Genomic DNA, 12,772 nt, shown 5'->3' with positions numbered 1-12,772 from the left:
AGTCGGCTAATTTCTATTTTTAGGGCTTGGAATTCAAACAGCTTTCAAATGAGGGAACGCAACACACTCACCTTCATCTTCGCTTTTCAGATTGTTCTCCGTTGGTGGCGCTGATTCTCTTTCATCTTCTCTTTTAGCGGACGTCGCCATCTTAGCATAGCAGTAGTCGTCCATCTTCTATCACGTCTTCAATCTTCACTTCACATAACACGCCGTCGCTCCACACTCAAAGTCCGTTTGGTGGGCTTAAGAAAAGGCGAATAGTTGAGGTATTTGATGCTATTTTTGAATCTATAAGATCGTAAATGTGAAACTTCTCCGGAAAGCCACGCCGCTTAGTCCGCCATCTTGGACTTCCCGCTTTACCACTGTTCCATGTGTTTGCGCATGCGCCAGAAGTGTGCAACTTCCGATCCACAACTGCACTTTAAAAAATAAAATACCTTTTAAATAACTAGCGGACCTTTTCATCTTTTCTTACATTTCTGGCTCATAATTGAAGTGTTTCTTATCGCGAAAACATTTTTGATATCAAAATACTTTAGAGATAGAAATGAAACAAAAGTCGACAATGTTGTATTCTGTCTTTTAGTGGGTTCAACCAATCTGGCGCCCTAGGCAAGATTTTAGGTGGCGCCCCCCCACATCGGCAGTGAAGTGTATATACTCACAAGAAACCGAATAGCTTTGTCTTTGACCTTTTTTTTTTTTTAACTTACAACTAACCCTAATATATAAAGGGGTGGAAAAAAGTGACTATTACCTGCAGGTCAAACATTAGCTAACCAGAAGGCAATAACAATGTAAACAAAAAAACACCTGCTTAAAAGATCTAATACAAATGTCCCTGAGGAATGTAAGGTGGGAGTACTGTAATTAGCTAACATTACATTATTATTTTCCATAACAATTTAGCCCCTCCACAATATTAACCCGACGTTAAAACAGTACTAGCTATTTATTGATTAGCAATTGCCGAATCATGTAGCATTAGCTTAATGCTAAAAAGCCAGGTTACTATCACATTCTGGAACATACAAATAATTTCATGTAGGCTAACGTTACCTACCTGCTACCTCTGTCTTTTCTCGTTTCTCCTCCTCTTCTTTTCTCTTTTTTCTTCCCTGGGCACCTGACAGTTTTAGCCGTTTTGACATCTTGTGTTGATTTTTTGATGTGGTGACGTCCAAAAAGAGTCATGATACGGGAAGGGAGGGGGCGCACCGTGCGGGGGAGGGGGGGCGTAATGTTGTAACAAATAATATTTCTATTAAATAGGCTTTACTTTGCATTTTAATTAACGTGGGATTATTTTTTGTATTTAGAAATAATAGCACCAACTTTTTTTTTTTTCTTTTTTTTTTTCTCCAACATTTGTGGCACTGGCGTGGCGCCCCCTGATGGACGGCGCCCTTAGCATTTGCCTATACGGCCTATGCCACGGGCCGGCCCTGGGTTCAAGCAAACGGCAAGTTGTTTGACAAAGTAAGTCTTGTGAAAGTGTGAAACTCACACTACCCCAGTATACATTTTCAACATTATAGCATTTCACCCTTTTGACGTTTTTTCCTCTTGACTTTTATCAGTAATATCCTCATTGAAGGATGACTTGTACTCGACCTCGGACCAACTGCACTCAGTGAGGAAACAAACACGCTCACATAAATATTGCTCTTATTGCAAGCATAGACAGCAGAACACTTCTATTTTCACTTTTGTACACTGACTTTAGTTATCTGCTGCACTGACAAGATGCCTGCTCGGTGCGTGTTGGCGACTGGAGCCAAACTGCTGTGTCAAAACTGACGTGTGACGTCACCATATATAATGGGCTCTGTTGGCCACTTACTTAATAAACATACAGGACAAAGTGCGTCCTGATTCTTTGATTCTATTTTAAACTTGATGTGTGATAAGAAAGTTTGTCGCTGCATTACTGACTAATAACCTCAGTTTGATCTGAAGTTCCATCGAGGTTTGTTTTGAAGCGAAAGTGGGCGCAGAGCACATCCCTCTACCACTGGTGTGTGACGTCATCGCTGCCTGTGCAATGCGCACTGCCTTCCTGCGCCGGTCAAAACCAACACTGTGATTAATCATCATTCATTTATGGTAACACATTAACATTGACAGCCTTAGTTGTTAGTTGTTAGTTTTTACCCTTCATGACATTTAAAAATGTCAACATCTGACTTAAAATCAATGTTGACATGTTTTACTATTAACACTGCCTCACTTCTTTTTACACTTGTATGACAACTAAAAATTTGAAAGTCTGACTTAAAATCAATTTTAACATGTTTGACTACTAACACGGCCTCACTTCTTTTTACACTTGTATGACATTTAAAAATGTTAAATTCTGACTTAAAATCAATTTGAACATGTTTTACTATTAACACTGCCTCACTTCTTTTTACACTTGTATGACAACTAAAACATGAAAAATCTGACTTAAAATCAATTTTAACATGTTTTATTACTTAATAACAAATACTTTAGTTTTTCATCATTGACCTGTAAATTATGGCCCATTATTATGGAAATTTAATTTTCTCACCCATCCATCCATCCATCTTCTTCCGCTTATCCGAGGTTGGGTCGCGGGGGCAGCAGCCTAAGCAGCATTTTTGAGATTTGAAAATATATACAAATAAAATGTATAAATATAAAAATGTGACATATAAATAAATCAAGAATTTGTATAAATAAACATCTATTTGTAAATGTATTTTTGAGATGTGAGTATAAATATGATTGATTTGTATTTGTATTGAATTTGCATATGTGGATCGCTTTTTTTGCTTTTGTGTAGATCATACTTGCCAACCCTCCCGGATTTTCCGGGAGACTCCCGAAATTCAGCGCCTCTCCCGAAAACCTCCCGGAAGAAATTTTCTCCCGAAAATCTCCCGGAATTCAGCCGGAGTTGGAGGCCACGCCCCCTCCAGCTCCATGCGGACCTGAGTCCAGTGTGCGCACACAAGGAGACGAAGCAGAAGAATGAGACCGTAGTCGAAGAGCGCAGGGGAGACACTTCTCCAGGGCCGATGTATGCTCGGGGCAACACCCTTGGGTCTCCACAGCGGACGACTTTAGGGTGAATGATGAGTCCAGCGATTAGTTGCAAATCTTGCTTTATTGATTGCTTGCACACAGCCAATCCAACACAAAACTAACTAGTCCCTCCCCGCACTCACGCTACCGCTCCCTCTCTTCTCTCGCCCACACACTCACTGACGTCACTCACCTCACATGCTGTCACCTATTAAAGGGCCACACACACACACATACTCTACTCTCATAACACACAGTACAGTTAGTAGAACAACTGTGTTTTCATTAGTGTGTATTTGATAGGTGCCATTGCCCCGGAATTGTATTGCATTGTACTTTCAAGTACAACAATGAGTAGATGAGTGTTATGTGTGTGTATATGTGTAAATAAATGAACACTGAAAATCAAGTATTTATTTTATTTATATATATATAATAAAATAAATAAATATATATATAGCTAGAATTTACTGAAAGTCAAGTATTTCATACATATACATATGTATATATATATATATATATATATATATATATATATATATATATATATATATATATATATATATATATATATATGAAATACTCGAGTTGGTGAATTCTAGCTGTAAATATACTCCTCCCCTCTTAACCACGCCCCGCCCCAGCCCCACCCCCGACCACGCCCCCCACCCCCCGAAATCGGAGGTCTCAAGGTTGGCAAGTATAGTGTAGATGAGACATTTCTACCACAAACCAGATGCACAAACACATGTGATCTACACACTCCCCTACACAACCAGCAGAGGGCACTGCAGCCAGAGCCACACATTGCACTGATAAGAGATCAGTATCTTCATCGGGACAAAGTCATTAAACGGCATTGATAGAATAAAATAAGCAGCTAGCTCGGTCTTTCAGATTAACTGGATACATTAGCATTCGATTTGATTGTCGTTGTTGGTGATGCGGTGTTTTCTGATCACAGTCCTGCAGTGACGTGCGGTGAGGTTGATGGCTGGTGAGGCACTGACTTCATCACAGTCAGATTTACAAACATATGAACCCTAAAGAGTATCTTATTCACCATTTGATTGGCAGCAGTTAACGGGTTTTGTTTAAAAGCTCATACCAGCATTCTTCCCTGCTTGGCACTCAGCATCAAGGCTTGGAATTGGGGGTTAAATCACCAAAAATGATTCCCGGGCACGGCGCCGCTGCTGCCCACTGCTCCCCTCACCTCCCAGGGGGTGAACAAGGGGATGGGTCAAATGCAGAGGACAAATTTCACCACACCTAGTGTGTGTGTGACAATCATTGGTACTTTAACTTAACTTTAACTTTACACATACAAACTGTAGCACACAAAAAAGCACACTTAATAAAAAAAGCGTTATTATGGTCTTAGCTTTACTTTTAAATGAAGTCCACAACTAAAGCCCTCACTTCAACTTTCCACGTGCAAGATTGAATCTATTTAAAAAAGTGTAACCGAGGGTTTATAAATGTCGCCTATACTGTATGAAACTACAAAATAACAAACACGGAGGCTCCAGTTTACACGAGGACCACTTTATTTACCTTCTTTCAAAAACCTCCGCAACGTGTCGTCACTTCCGCTCTTAGCGCCTTCAAAATAAGAGCTCAAGGCATATACTGTATAACAGCGCATAACAGGAACTTAACATCACAAAGAGGAAAGCCCATGAAAATAGGTTACAAAAGTTATTTAATAAGAAGCCAAAAAGTGCAAAAACAATAATGTTCATGTTGGAGGAGTTGTGAATTAGGTACACCTGCAGTGTGCAGGTGTACCTAATGTTGTGGCCCTGCAGTCATTCACAACTCCTCCAACACCAACATTATTGTTTTTGCACTTTTTGGCTTCTTATGAAATAATTTTTTAAAATAGATTCAATCTTGCACGTGGAAAGTTTAAGTGTGGGCTTTAGTTGATATAACAATTCTACGGCCGGGGTGCAGGAGGCGGGATTACTGGAGCCTCAGCCAGTGCGTCTTTTGCAGCCGTTTTATGATCGCTCAGCACAAGAAATACGTTACACACATACAGTTGTTGACAAAATACACTGTACATTATATACCTCAGCTAACTAAACTATGGAAATGTATAATATAATTCATACAGCAATACGGTCTCACTGCACAGCAGGCCAGCAGTTAGCCGAGTCATTGCGCAATCCATGTTGCGGCACTGAGTGACGTGCCTCAACTGGCTACTGTTCACCGCACCGTCTCTTCTCAGTATTTGAACGGCAAATGTGAAAATTCAGCGATTTTGAATAAAAATAATCTAAAACTGGTGAAGTTAAATGGAAAATAACTTTATAGTATAATCACTGGATACATATAATAATTTAATTTATTTTTTTCTTTTTACATTTTTTTTCTTTCCATGATGGCAGGTGAGGCCCTGCCTCACCTGCCTCCCCTACTGCACGTCACTGCAGTCCTGTTATGTTTAATTTAAGTTTTGAATCTGATGTAAAACCATACTTGCGTCATGGGCGTGTTATTAGGTCTGACACTGCAGACGCCTTCTCCCCTTTGTTCACTGTGTCCATGCAGAGTAAACCACACTCTGCAGACACTGAACAATTCATGTGCCCTTTTCTTTCCACATGTTCTGAGATTCTGGACAGTATAGCGCCCCTCAGAGCTGTACGTCCAAAGCCAATACAGGAGCCTTGGCTCAATGAAACCACACGTACAGCTCGGCGTGAGTGGCGAAGGGCGGAGCGCAAGTGGAAAGGGGATCACTTGGAAGTCTCTTATCAAATTTTAAAAGAAAACTGTCGGAATTATCAAAGTGTGGTTAAAGCTGAGAAAACAAAATATCTGTCAGACTTCATTTTAAATCGTATCAGCAAGCCACGGGTTCTTTTTAATACTATTAGTTATGTTCTTAATCCGTCACCCATTCTGTTCATAGCTTTTATGGACAGAATTGCTAGGCGCAGTCAAGGCGTTGAGGGGATCTGGTTTGGTGGCTGCAGGATTAGGTCTCTGCTTTTTGCAGATGATGTGGTCCTGATGGCTTCATCTGGCCAGGATCTTCAGCTCTCACCGGATCGGTTCGCAGCCGAGTGTGAAGCGACTGGGATGAGAATCAGCACCTCCAAGTCCGAGTCCATGGTTCTCGCCCGGAAAAGGGTGGAGTGCCATCTCCGGGTTGGGGAGGAGATCTTGCCCCAAGTGGAGGAGTTCAAGTACCTCGGAGTCTTGTTCACGAGTGAGGGAAGAGTGGATGGTGAGATGGACAGGCGGATCGGTGCGGCGTCTTCAGTAATGCGGACGCTGTATCGATCCGTTGTGGTGAAGAAGGAGCTGAGCCGGAAGGCAAAGCTCTCAATTTACCGGTCGATCTACGTTCCCATCCTCACCTATGGTCATGAGCTTCGGGTTATGACCGAAAGGACAAGATCACAGGTACAAGCGGCCCAAATGAGTTTCCTCCGCCGGGTGGCGGGTCTCTCCCTTAGAGATAGGGTGAGAAGCTCTTGTCATCCGGGGGGAGCTCAAAGTAAAGCCGCTGCTCCTCCACATGGAGAGGAGCCAGATGAGGTGGTTCGGGCATCTGGTCAGGATGCCACCCGAACACCTCCGTAGGTGTTCGGGGCACGTCCGACCGGTAGGAGGCCACGGGGAAGACCCAGGACACGTTGGGAAGACTATGTCTCCCGGCTGGCCTGGGAACGCCTCGGGGTCCCACGGGAGGAGCTGGACGAAGTGGCTGGGGAGAGGGAAGTCTGGGCTTCCCTGCTTAGGCTGCTGCCCCCGCGACCCGACCTCGGATAAGCGGAAGAAGATGGATGGATGGATGTTCTTAATCCGAATCCAACCACTTTACTGGAGATGACAAGTGAAACTTGTGAAAATTTTCTCTCCTTTTTTAACGACAAGGTTGCTTCTATTCGGGTAAATCTTTCTCCTTCTCCATTGAGTTTCAAAGTGGCCACTCGGTGCTCGGCTGTGTTTGGTCAGTTTGAGCCTGTGTCCATGCCTGAGCTTACAGGAATAGTTGACAAACTAAAACCCTCGTCCTGTCCCACAGACCCAGCCCCCCCCCCACACTTTTTAAAGAAGTCTGGGACACTATTGACTTGTCTGTTAGGAACATCATCAACAGCAGCTTGATTTCTGGCTGTGTGCCCTCTTTTTGTATCGGAGCTGTTGTTGAGCCTTTGATTCAAAAAACAGGTCTTGATCCTACAAGTTTGTCAAATTATCGGCCAATTTCCAAATGACCTTTTGTGTCAAAAATTTTGGAGAAATGTGTTTTAGCGCAACTGCAGCCTTTTTTTAGATGAAAATAATCAATCAATCAATCAATCAATCAATGTTTATTTATATAGCCCTAAATCACAAGTGTCTCAAAGGGCTGCACAAGCTACAACGACATCCTTGGTACAAAGCCCACATAAGGGCAAGGAAAAACTCACCCAAGTGGGACGTCGATGCGAATGACTATGAGAAACCTTGGAGAGGACCGCATATGTGGGTAACCCCCCCCCCCTCTAGGGGAGACCGAATGCAATGGATGTCGAGTGGGTCTGACATAATATTGCGAGAGTCCAGTCCATAGTGGATCCAGCATAATAGTAAGAGTCCAGTCCATAGTGGGGCCAGCAGGACACCATCCCGAGCGGAGACGGGTCAGCAGCGGAGAGCTGTTCCCAGCCGATGCACAGGCGAGTGGTCCACCCCGGGTCCCGACTCTGTGCCCCCCCCCCCCTCCACAAGGGAGAGGGGAGCAGAGGAGAAAAGAAAAGAAACGGCAGATCAACTGGTCTAAAAGGGGGGCTATTTAAAGGCTAGAGTATACAAATGAGTTTTAAGATGGGACTTAAATGCTTCTACTGAGGTAGCATCTCTAATTGTTACCGGGAGGGCATTCCATAGTACTGGAGCCCCAATAGAAAACACTCTATAGCCCGCAGACTTTTTTTGGGCTCTGGGAATCACTAATAAGCCGGAGTTCTTTGAACGCAGATTTCTTGCCGGGACATATGGTACAATACAATCGACAAGATAGGACGGAGCTAGACCGTGTAGTATTTTATACGTAAGTAGTAAAACCTTAAAGTCACATCTTAAGTGCACAGGAAGCCAGTGCAGGTGAGCCAGTATCGGCGTAATATGATCAAACTTTCTTGTTCTTGTCAAAAGTCTAGCAGCCGCATTTTGTACCAACTGTAATCTTTTAATGCTAGACATAGGGAGGTGGGTAGAGTAGCCAGAAATTGTACTCAAGTAAGAGTACTGTTACTTTAGAGATTTATTACTCAAGTAAAAGTAAGGAGTAGTCACCCAAATATTTACTTGAGTAAAAGTAAAAAGTATGTTGTGAAAAAACTACTCAAGTACTGAGTAACTGATGAGTAACATACACACTCATATCATATATATATATATACATATATATATATATACATATATATATATATATATATATATATATATATATATATATATATATATATATACATACATACATACATACATATACATTGATATATACAGTATATAATTTATAAGTATTTATTTTGCTGTTTTTGTTTACATGTTAAAGGTGTTTTAATGAATATACATGCATGTTTAACACATATAGATTCCTTTCTTTCATGAAGACAAGAATATAAGTTGGTGTATTACCTGATTCTGATGACTTGCATTGATTGTAATCAGACAGTCGTGATGATAACGTCCACGTTTTCAAATGGAGGAGAAGAAAAGTTCCTCCTTTCTGTCTAATACCACATGAAAGTGGTGGGTTTTTGGCATCCTATTTGTCCAGCTTCCATATTCGTTTTTATACACTTTGCAAGAAATATATTGGCGTCAAACTCCGTAGCTTGCTAGCTTGTTTACGCTGGCTTTCGGAGACTCTTGTTTTGAAAGCGCAGGCGCGATGGAGCGGCACTTTTATTGTGAAGACAGGAACGTCCTCATGTGCGGTCAGTCTTGAGGCTTTTGACGGTACGGTTGAAATAAAACAAGTATCTTTTTTCCTTCACACTTTTGATTGATTGATTGGAACTTTTATTAGTAGATTGCACAGTACAGTACATATTCCGTACAATTGACCACTAAATGGTAACACCCCAATACGTTTTTCAACTTGTTTAAGTCAGGTCATGTGACCACCTGGCTCTGTTTGATTGGTCCAAAGTCACCAGTGACTGCATCTGATTGGTGGAACGAAGTGAAACGTCACCAGTAAGGCAGGCACTTTGAAGGTCTGTCTGACAGACCAAAACAAACAAAGCGTGCATTAACAGATCGATAAAAATTAGTAGCGAGTAGCGAGCTGAATGTAGATAAAAGTAGCGGAGTAAAAGTAGCGTTCCTTCTCTATAAATATACTCAAGTAAAAGTAAAAGTATGTTGCATTAAAACTACTCTTAGAAGTACAATTTATCCCAAAAGTTACTCAAGTAGATGTAACGGAGTAAATGTAGCGCGTTACTACCCACCTCTGGTTGTAAGTAAAAAAAAAAAAGGTCAAAGACAAAGCTATTCGGTTTCTTGTGAGTATATACACTTCACTGCCGATGTGGGGGGGCGCCACCTAAAATCTTGCCTAGGGCGCCAGATTGGTTAGGGCCGGGCCTGGGGAGGAGGATAAGATCAACAGTTCCTACCGCTCCACAAGCATTGAAACCAGCCTGGCCAAACCTCAGACCTTTCAGGGAAAAAGACAAATAACTAAAAGTGAAGCAGAGAGACTCATTCAACTTAAGTAAAAGTAAAAGTATGTTGCATTAAAACTACTCTTAGAAGTACAATTTATCCCAAAAGTTACTCAAGTAGATGTAACGGAGTAAATGTAGCGCGTTACTACCCACCTCTGAAAATAATACGTTACAGTAGTCGAGACGACACGTAACGAACCCATGAATAATGATCTCAGCATCGCTAGTGGATAAAATAAAACGAATTTTAGCGATATTACGGAGATGAAAGAAGGCCGTTTTAATAACACTTTAGATCCATTTCAGTCTGGATACAAAGCTTTGCACAGTACTGAATCTGCACTTTTAAAGATTTTTAAAGGGGAACATTATCACCAGACCAATGTAAGCGTCAATATATACCTTGATGTTGCAGAAAAAAGACCATATATTTTTTTAACCGATTTCCGAACTCTAAATGGGTGAATTTTGGCGAATTAAACGCTTTTCTAATATTCGCTCTCAGAGCGATGACGTCACAACGTGACGTCACATCAGGAAGCAATCCGCCATTTTCTCAAACACCGAGTCGAATCAGCTCTGTTATTTTTCGTTTTTTCGACTGTTTTCCGTACCTTGGAGACATCATGCCTCGTCGGTGTGTTGTCGGAGGGTGTAACAACACCAACAGGGACGGATTCAAGTTGCACCAGTGGCCCAAAGATGCCAAAGTGGCAAGAAATTGGACGTTTGTTCCGCACACTTTACCGACGAAAGCTATGCTACGACAGAGATGGCAAGAATGTGTGGATATCCCGCGACACTCAAAGCAGATGCATTTCCAACGATAAAGTCAAAGAAATCTGCCGCCAGACCCCCATTGAATCTGCCGGAGTGTGTGAGCAATTCAGGGACAAAGGACCTCGGTAGCACGGCAAGCAATGGCGGCTGGATGTCTTGGCTCACACCGTCCCTTATGCCAACAAAGATGATCAAGAGAAGAATATCGACCCTAGCTTCCCTGGCCTGCTGACATCAACTCCAAAACTGGACAGATCAGCTTTCAGGAAAAGAGCGCGGATGAGGGTATGTCTACAGAATATATTAATTGATGAAAATTGGGCTGTCTGCACTCTCAAAGTGCATGTTGTTGCCAAATGTATTTCATATGCTGTAAACCTAGTTCATAGTTGTGAGTTTCCTTTAATGCCAAACAAACACATACCAATCGTTGGTTAGAAGGCGATCGCCGAATTCGTCCTCGCTTTCTCCCGTGTCGCTGGCTGTCGTGTCGTTTTCGTCGGTTTCGCTTGCATACGGTTCAAACCGATATGGCTCAATAGCTTCAGTTTCTTCTTCAATTTCGCTTAAGCCGCTGAAATCAGTCGGAATCCGAGCTAATGTCGCTACCTTGCTGTTCTTTCCGCCATGTTTGTTTGTGTTGGCTTCACTATGTGACGTCACAGGAAAGACATGAACTTATCTTTATGCATTGTATTTATTTATTCTCACCAACTACGACATTATATATCAAATATACATGTTGCTTCTGTCAGCAGCTACACTGACATTGATGTGTCTCTGACAACTGAACACATTTTTATAACTTATAACAAAATGTGTTTATACAGTAACCTGCTCACATGAGTCACATTACAGCAGGGGTGTCAAACTCATTTTAGCTCAGGGGCCGCATGGAGGAAAATCTATTTCCACATAGGCGGGACGGGTAAAATCATGGCATGATAACTTAAAAATATGACTTTGACAACTCCAGATTGTTTTCTTTATTTTACTTCAGTCCAAAATAAAATAATAACATTCGGAAAATGTACATATCACAAATAATCCTCTTGACAAAACACTTCAAGTTAGTTAAACATTTAGAGGGGAAAAAATGGTGCATTTTCAAAAACACCTTGAAAAACGCAATGAACTTAGACTTAATCTCAGTGTTTCTACAAAGCAATTAAACTTTAAGTCAAAATAAAGCATGAATAAAAACTATTCTATGTATCAACTACCTCATTTGTCATTTCCACATATTAATCCTGTGCTAACTCAACAAACCATACAAACTGAGGTAGAAACTATTCAAGAGTGTTGAGTTACTTCCTGTCTTCTAGACATAATGTGTATTGATAGAAAAATAAAAGCTGTGCAATGTGTGAACAATTTCAACAAAAGACAAATAAAAACAGTATTGCAGTAAATCACACACTGTTCACTTTCTTTACATTTGCACAGAAGACAATCATTTTCACAGAACTATATCAGTGTGCAGTGTCTCATGCTGCATTTTAATTATGTCAGTTTTGATACATGTCAACTTTGCAGTGAAAAAGGGTGTAGTGCAGGTTTTTGAGCGTGCACAAACTTGACACATGAGGCCCCAAGTCCCTGGACTGAAGAAGGAGTAACCAAGCACTTGAAGCATCATCTATCTTACTGTTCAGGAAGGTTTCAGATACAGAGAAGACATGGGGTCATGAGTGGATAAGATTATGCTTCCAATAATTCAAGTTTGTATGAATACCTCAGATATTTGTGAAAGAAGCAGTGAGGAGGTCCTGGGTAGGGTGGATGTCACCACATATGAGCAACATACCACAAACTAAACAGCTAATTGGTTATTTTCCCTTGTGTGTTCTTGTGTGTTTTACTGCGTCTGCATTATGTGGGAACCTTTTACAGCACACTGAACAACTAAATGGTTTTTCACCTGTGTGTGTTCTCATGTGTTGAGTCAAAATGCTATTTTGAGAAAAGCTTTTGCCAAAAACTGAACAATTAAATGTTTTTTCACCTATGAGTGTTCTCATGTGTTGAGTCAAATAAGTATTTCAATAAAAGATTTTGCCACAAACTGAACATTTATATGGTTTTTCACCTGAGTGTGTTCTAATGCGTCGAGTCAAACCACAATTTTGAGAAAAGCTTTTGCCACAAACTGAACAATTAAATGTTTTTTCTCCCGTGTGTGTCCTCATGTGTCGACTCAAATAGCTATTTTGAGAAAAGCTTTTGACACGAATTGAACAATTAAA

At 41.3% G+C, this 12,772-nt stretch overlaps 1 protein-coding gene across 1 annotated transcript in view; it reads right to left on the bottom strand.

Moving 5' to 3' along the window:
* LOC140679657 (uncharacterized) overlaps window positions 1–355 on the bottom strand; it is a 60,912-nt gene extending 60,557 nt beyond the window's left edge. The window contains exon 1 of the mRNA XM_072915504.1: window positions 72–355. Coding sequence (XP_072771605.1) covers window positions 72–174 — 103 coding nt within the window. The 5' untranslated portion in view covers window positions 175–355. The remainder of the gene's footprint in view (window positions 1–71) is intronic.
* Between the last annotated feature and the right edge of the window lie 12,417 nt (window positions 356–12,772).

This window comes from Nerophis lumbriciformis, linkage group LG20, assembly GCF_033978685.3.
Source record: "Nerophis lumbriciformis linkage group LG20, RoL_Nlum_v2.1, whole genome shotgun sequence".
NCBI lineage: Eukaryota > Metazoa > Chordata > Actinopteri > Syngnathiformes > Syngnathidae > Nerophis > Nerophis lumbriciformis.
The sequence above is the reverse complement of the archived record's forward strand: the minus strand, read 5'-3'. Positions and strand labels throughout refer to the sequence as shown.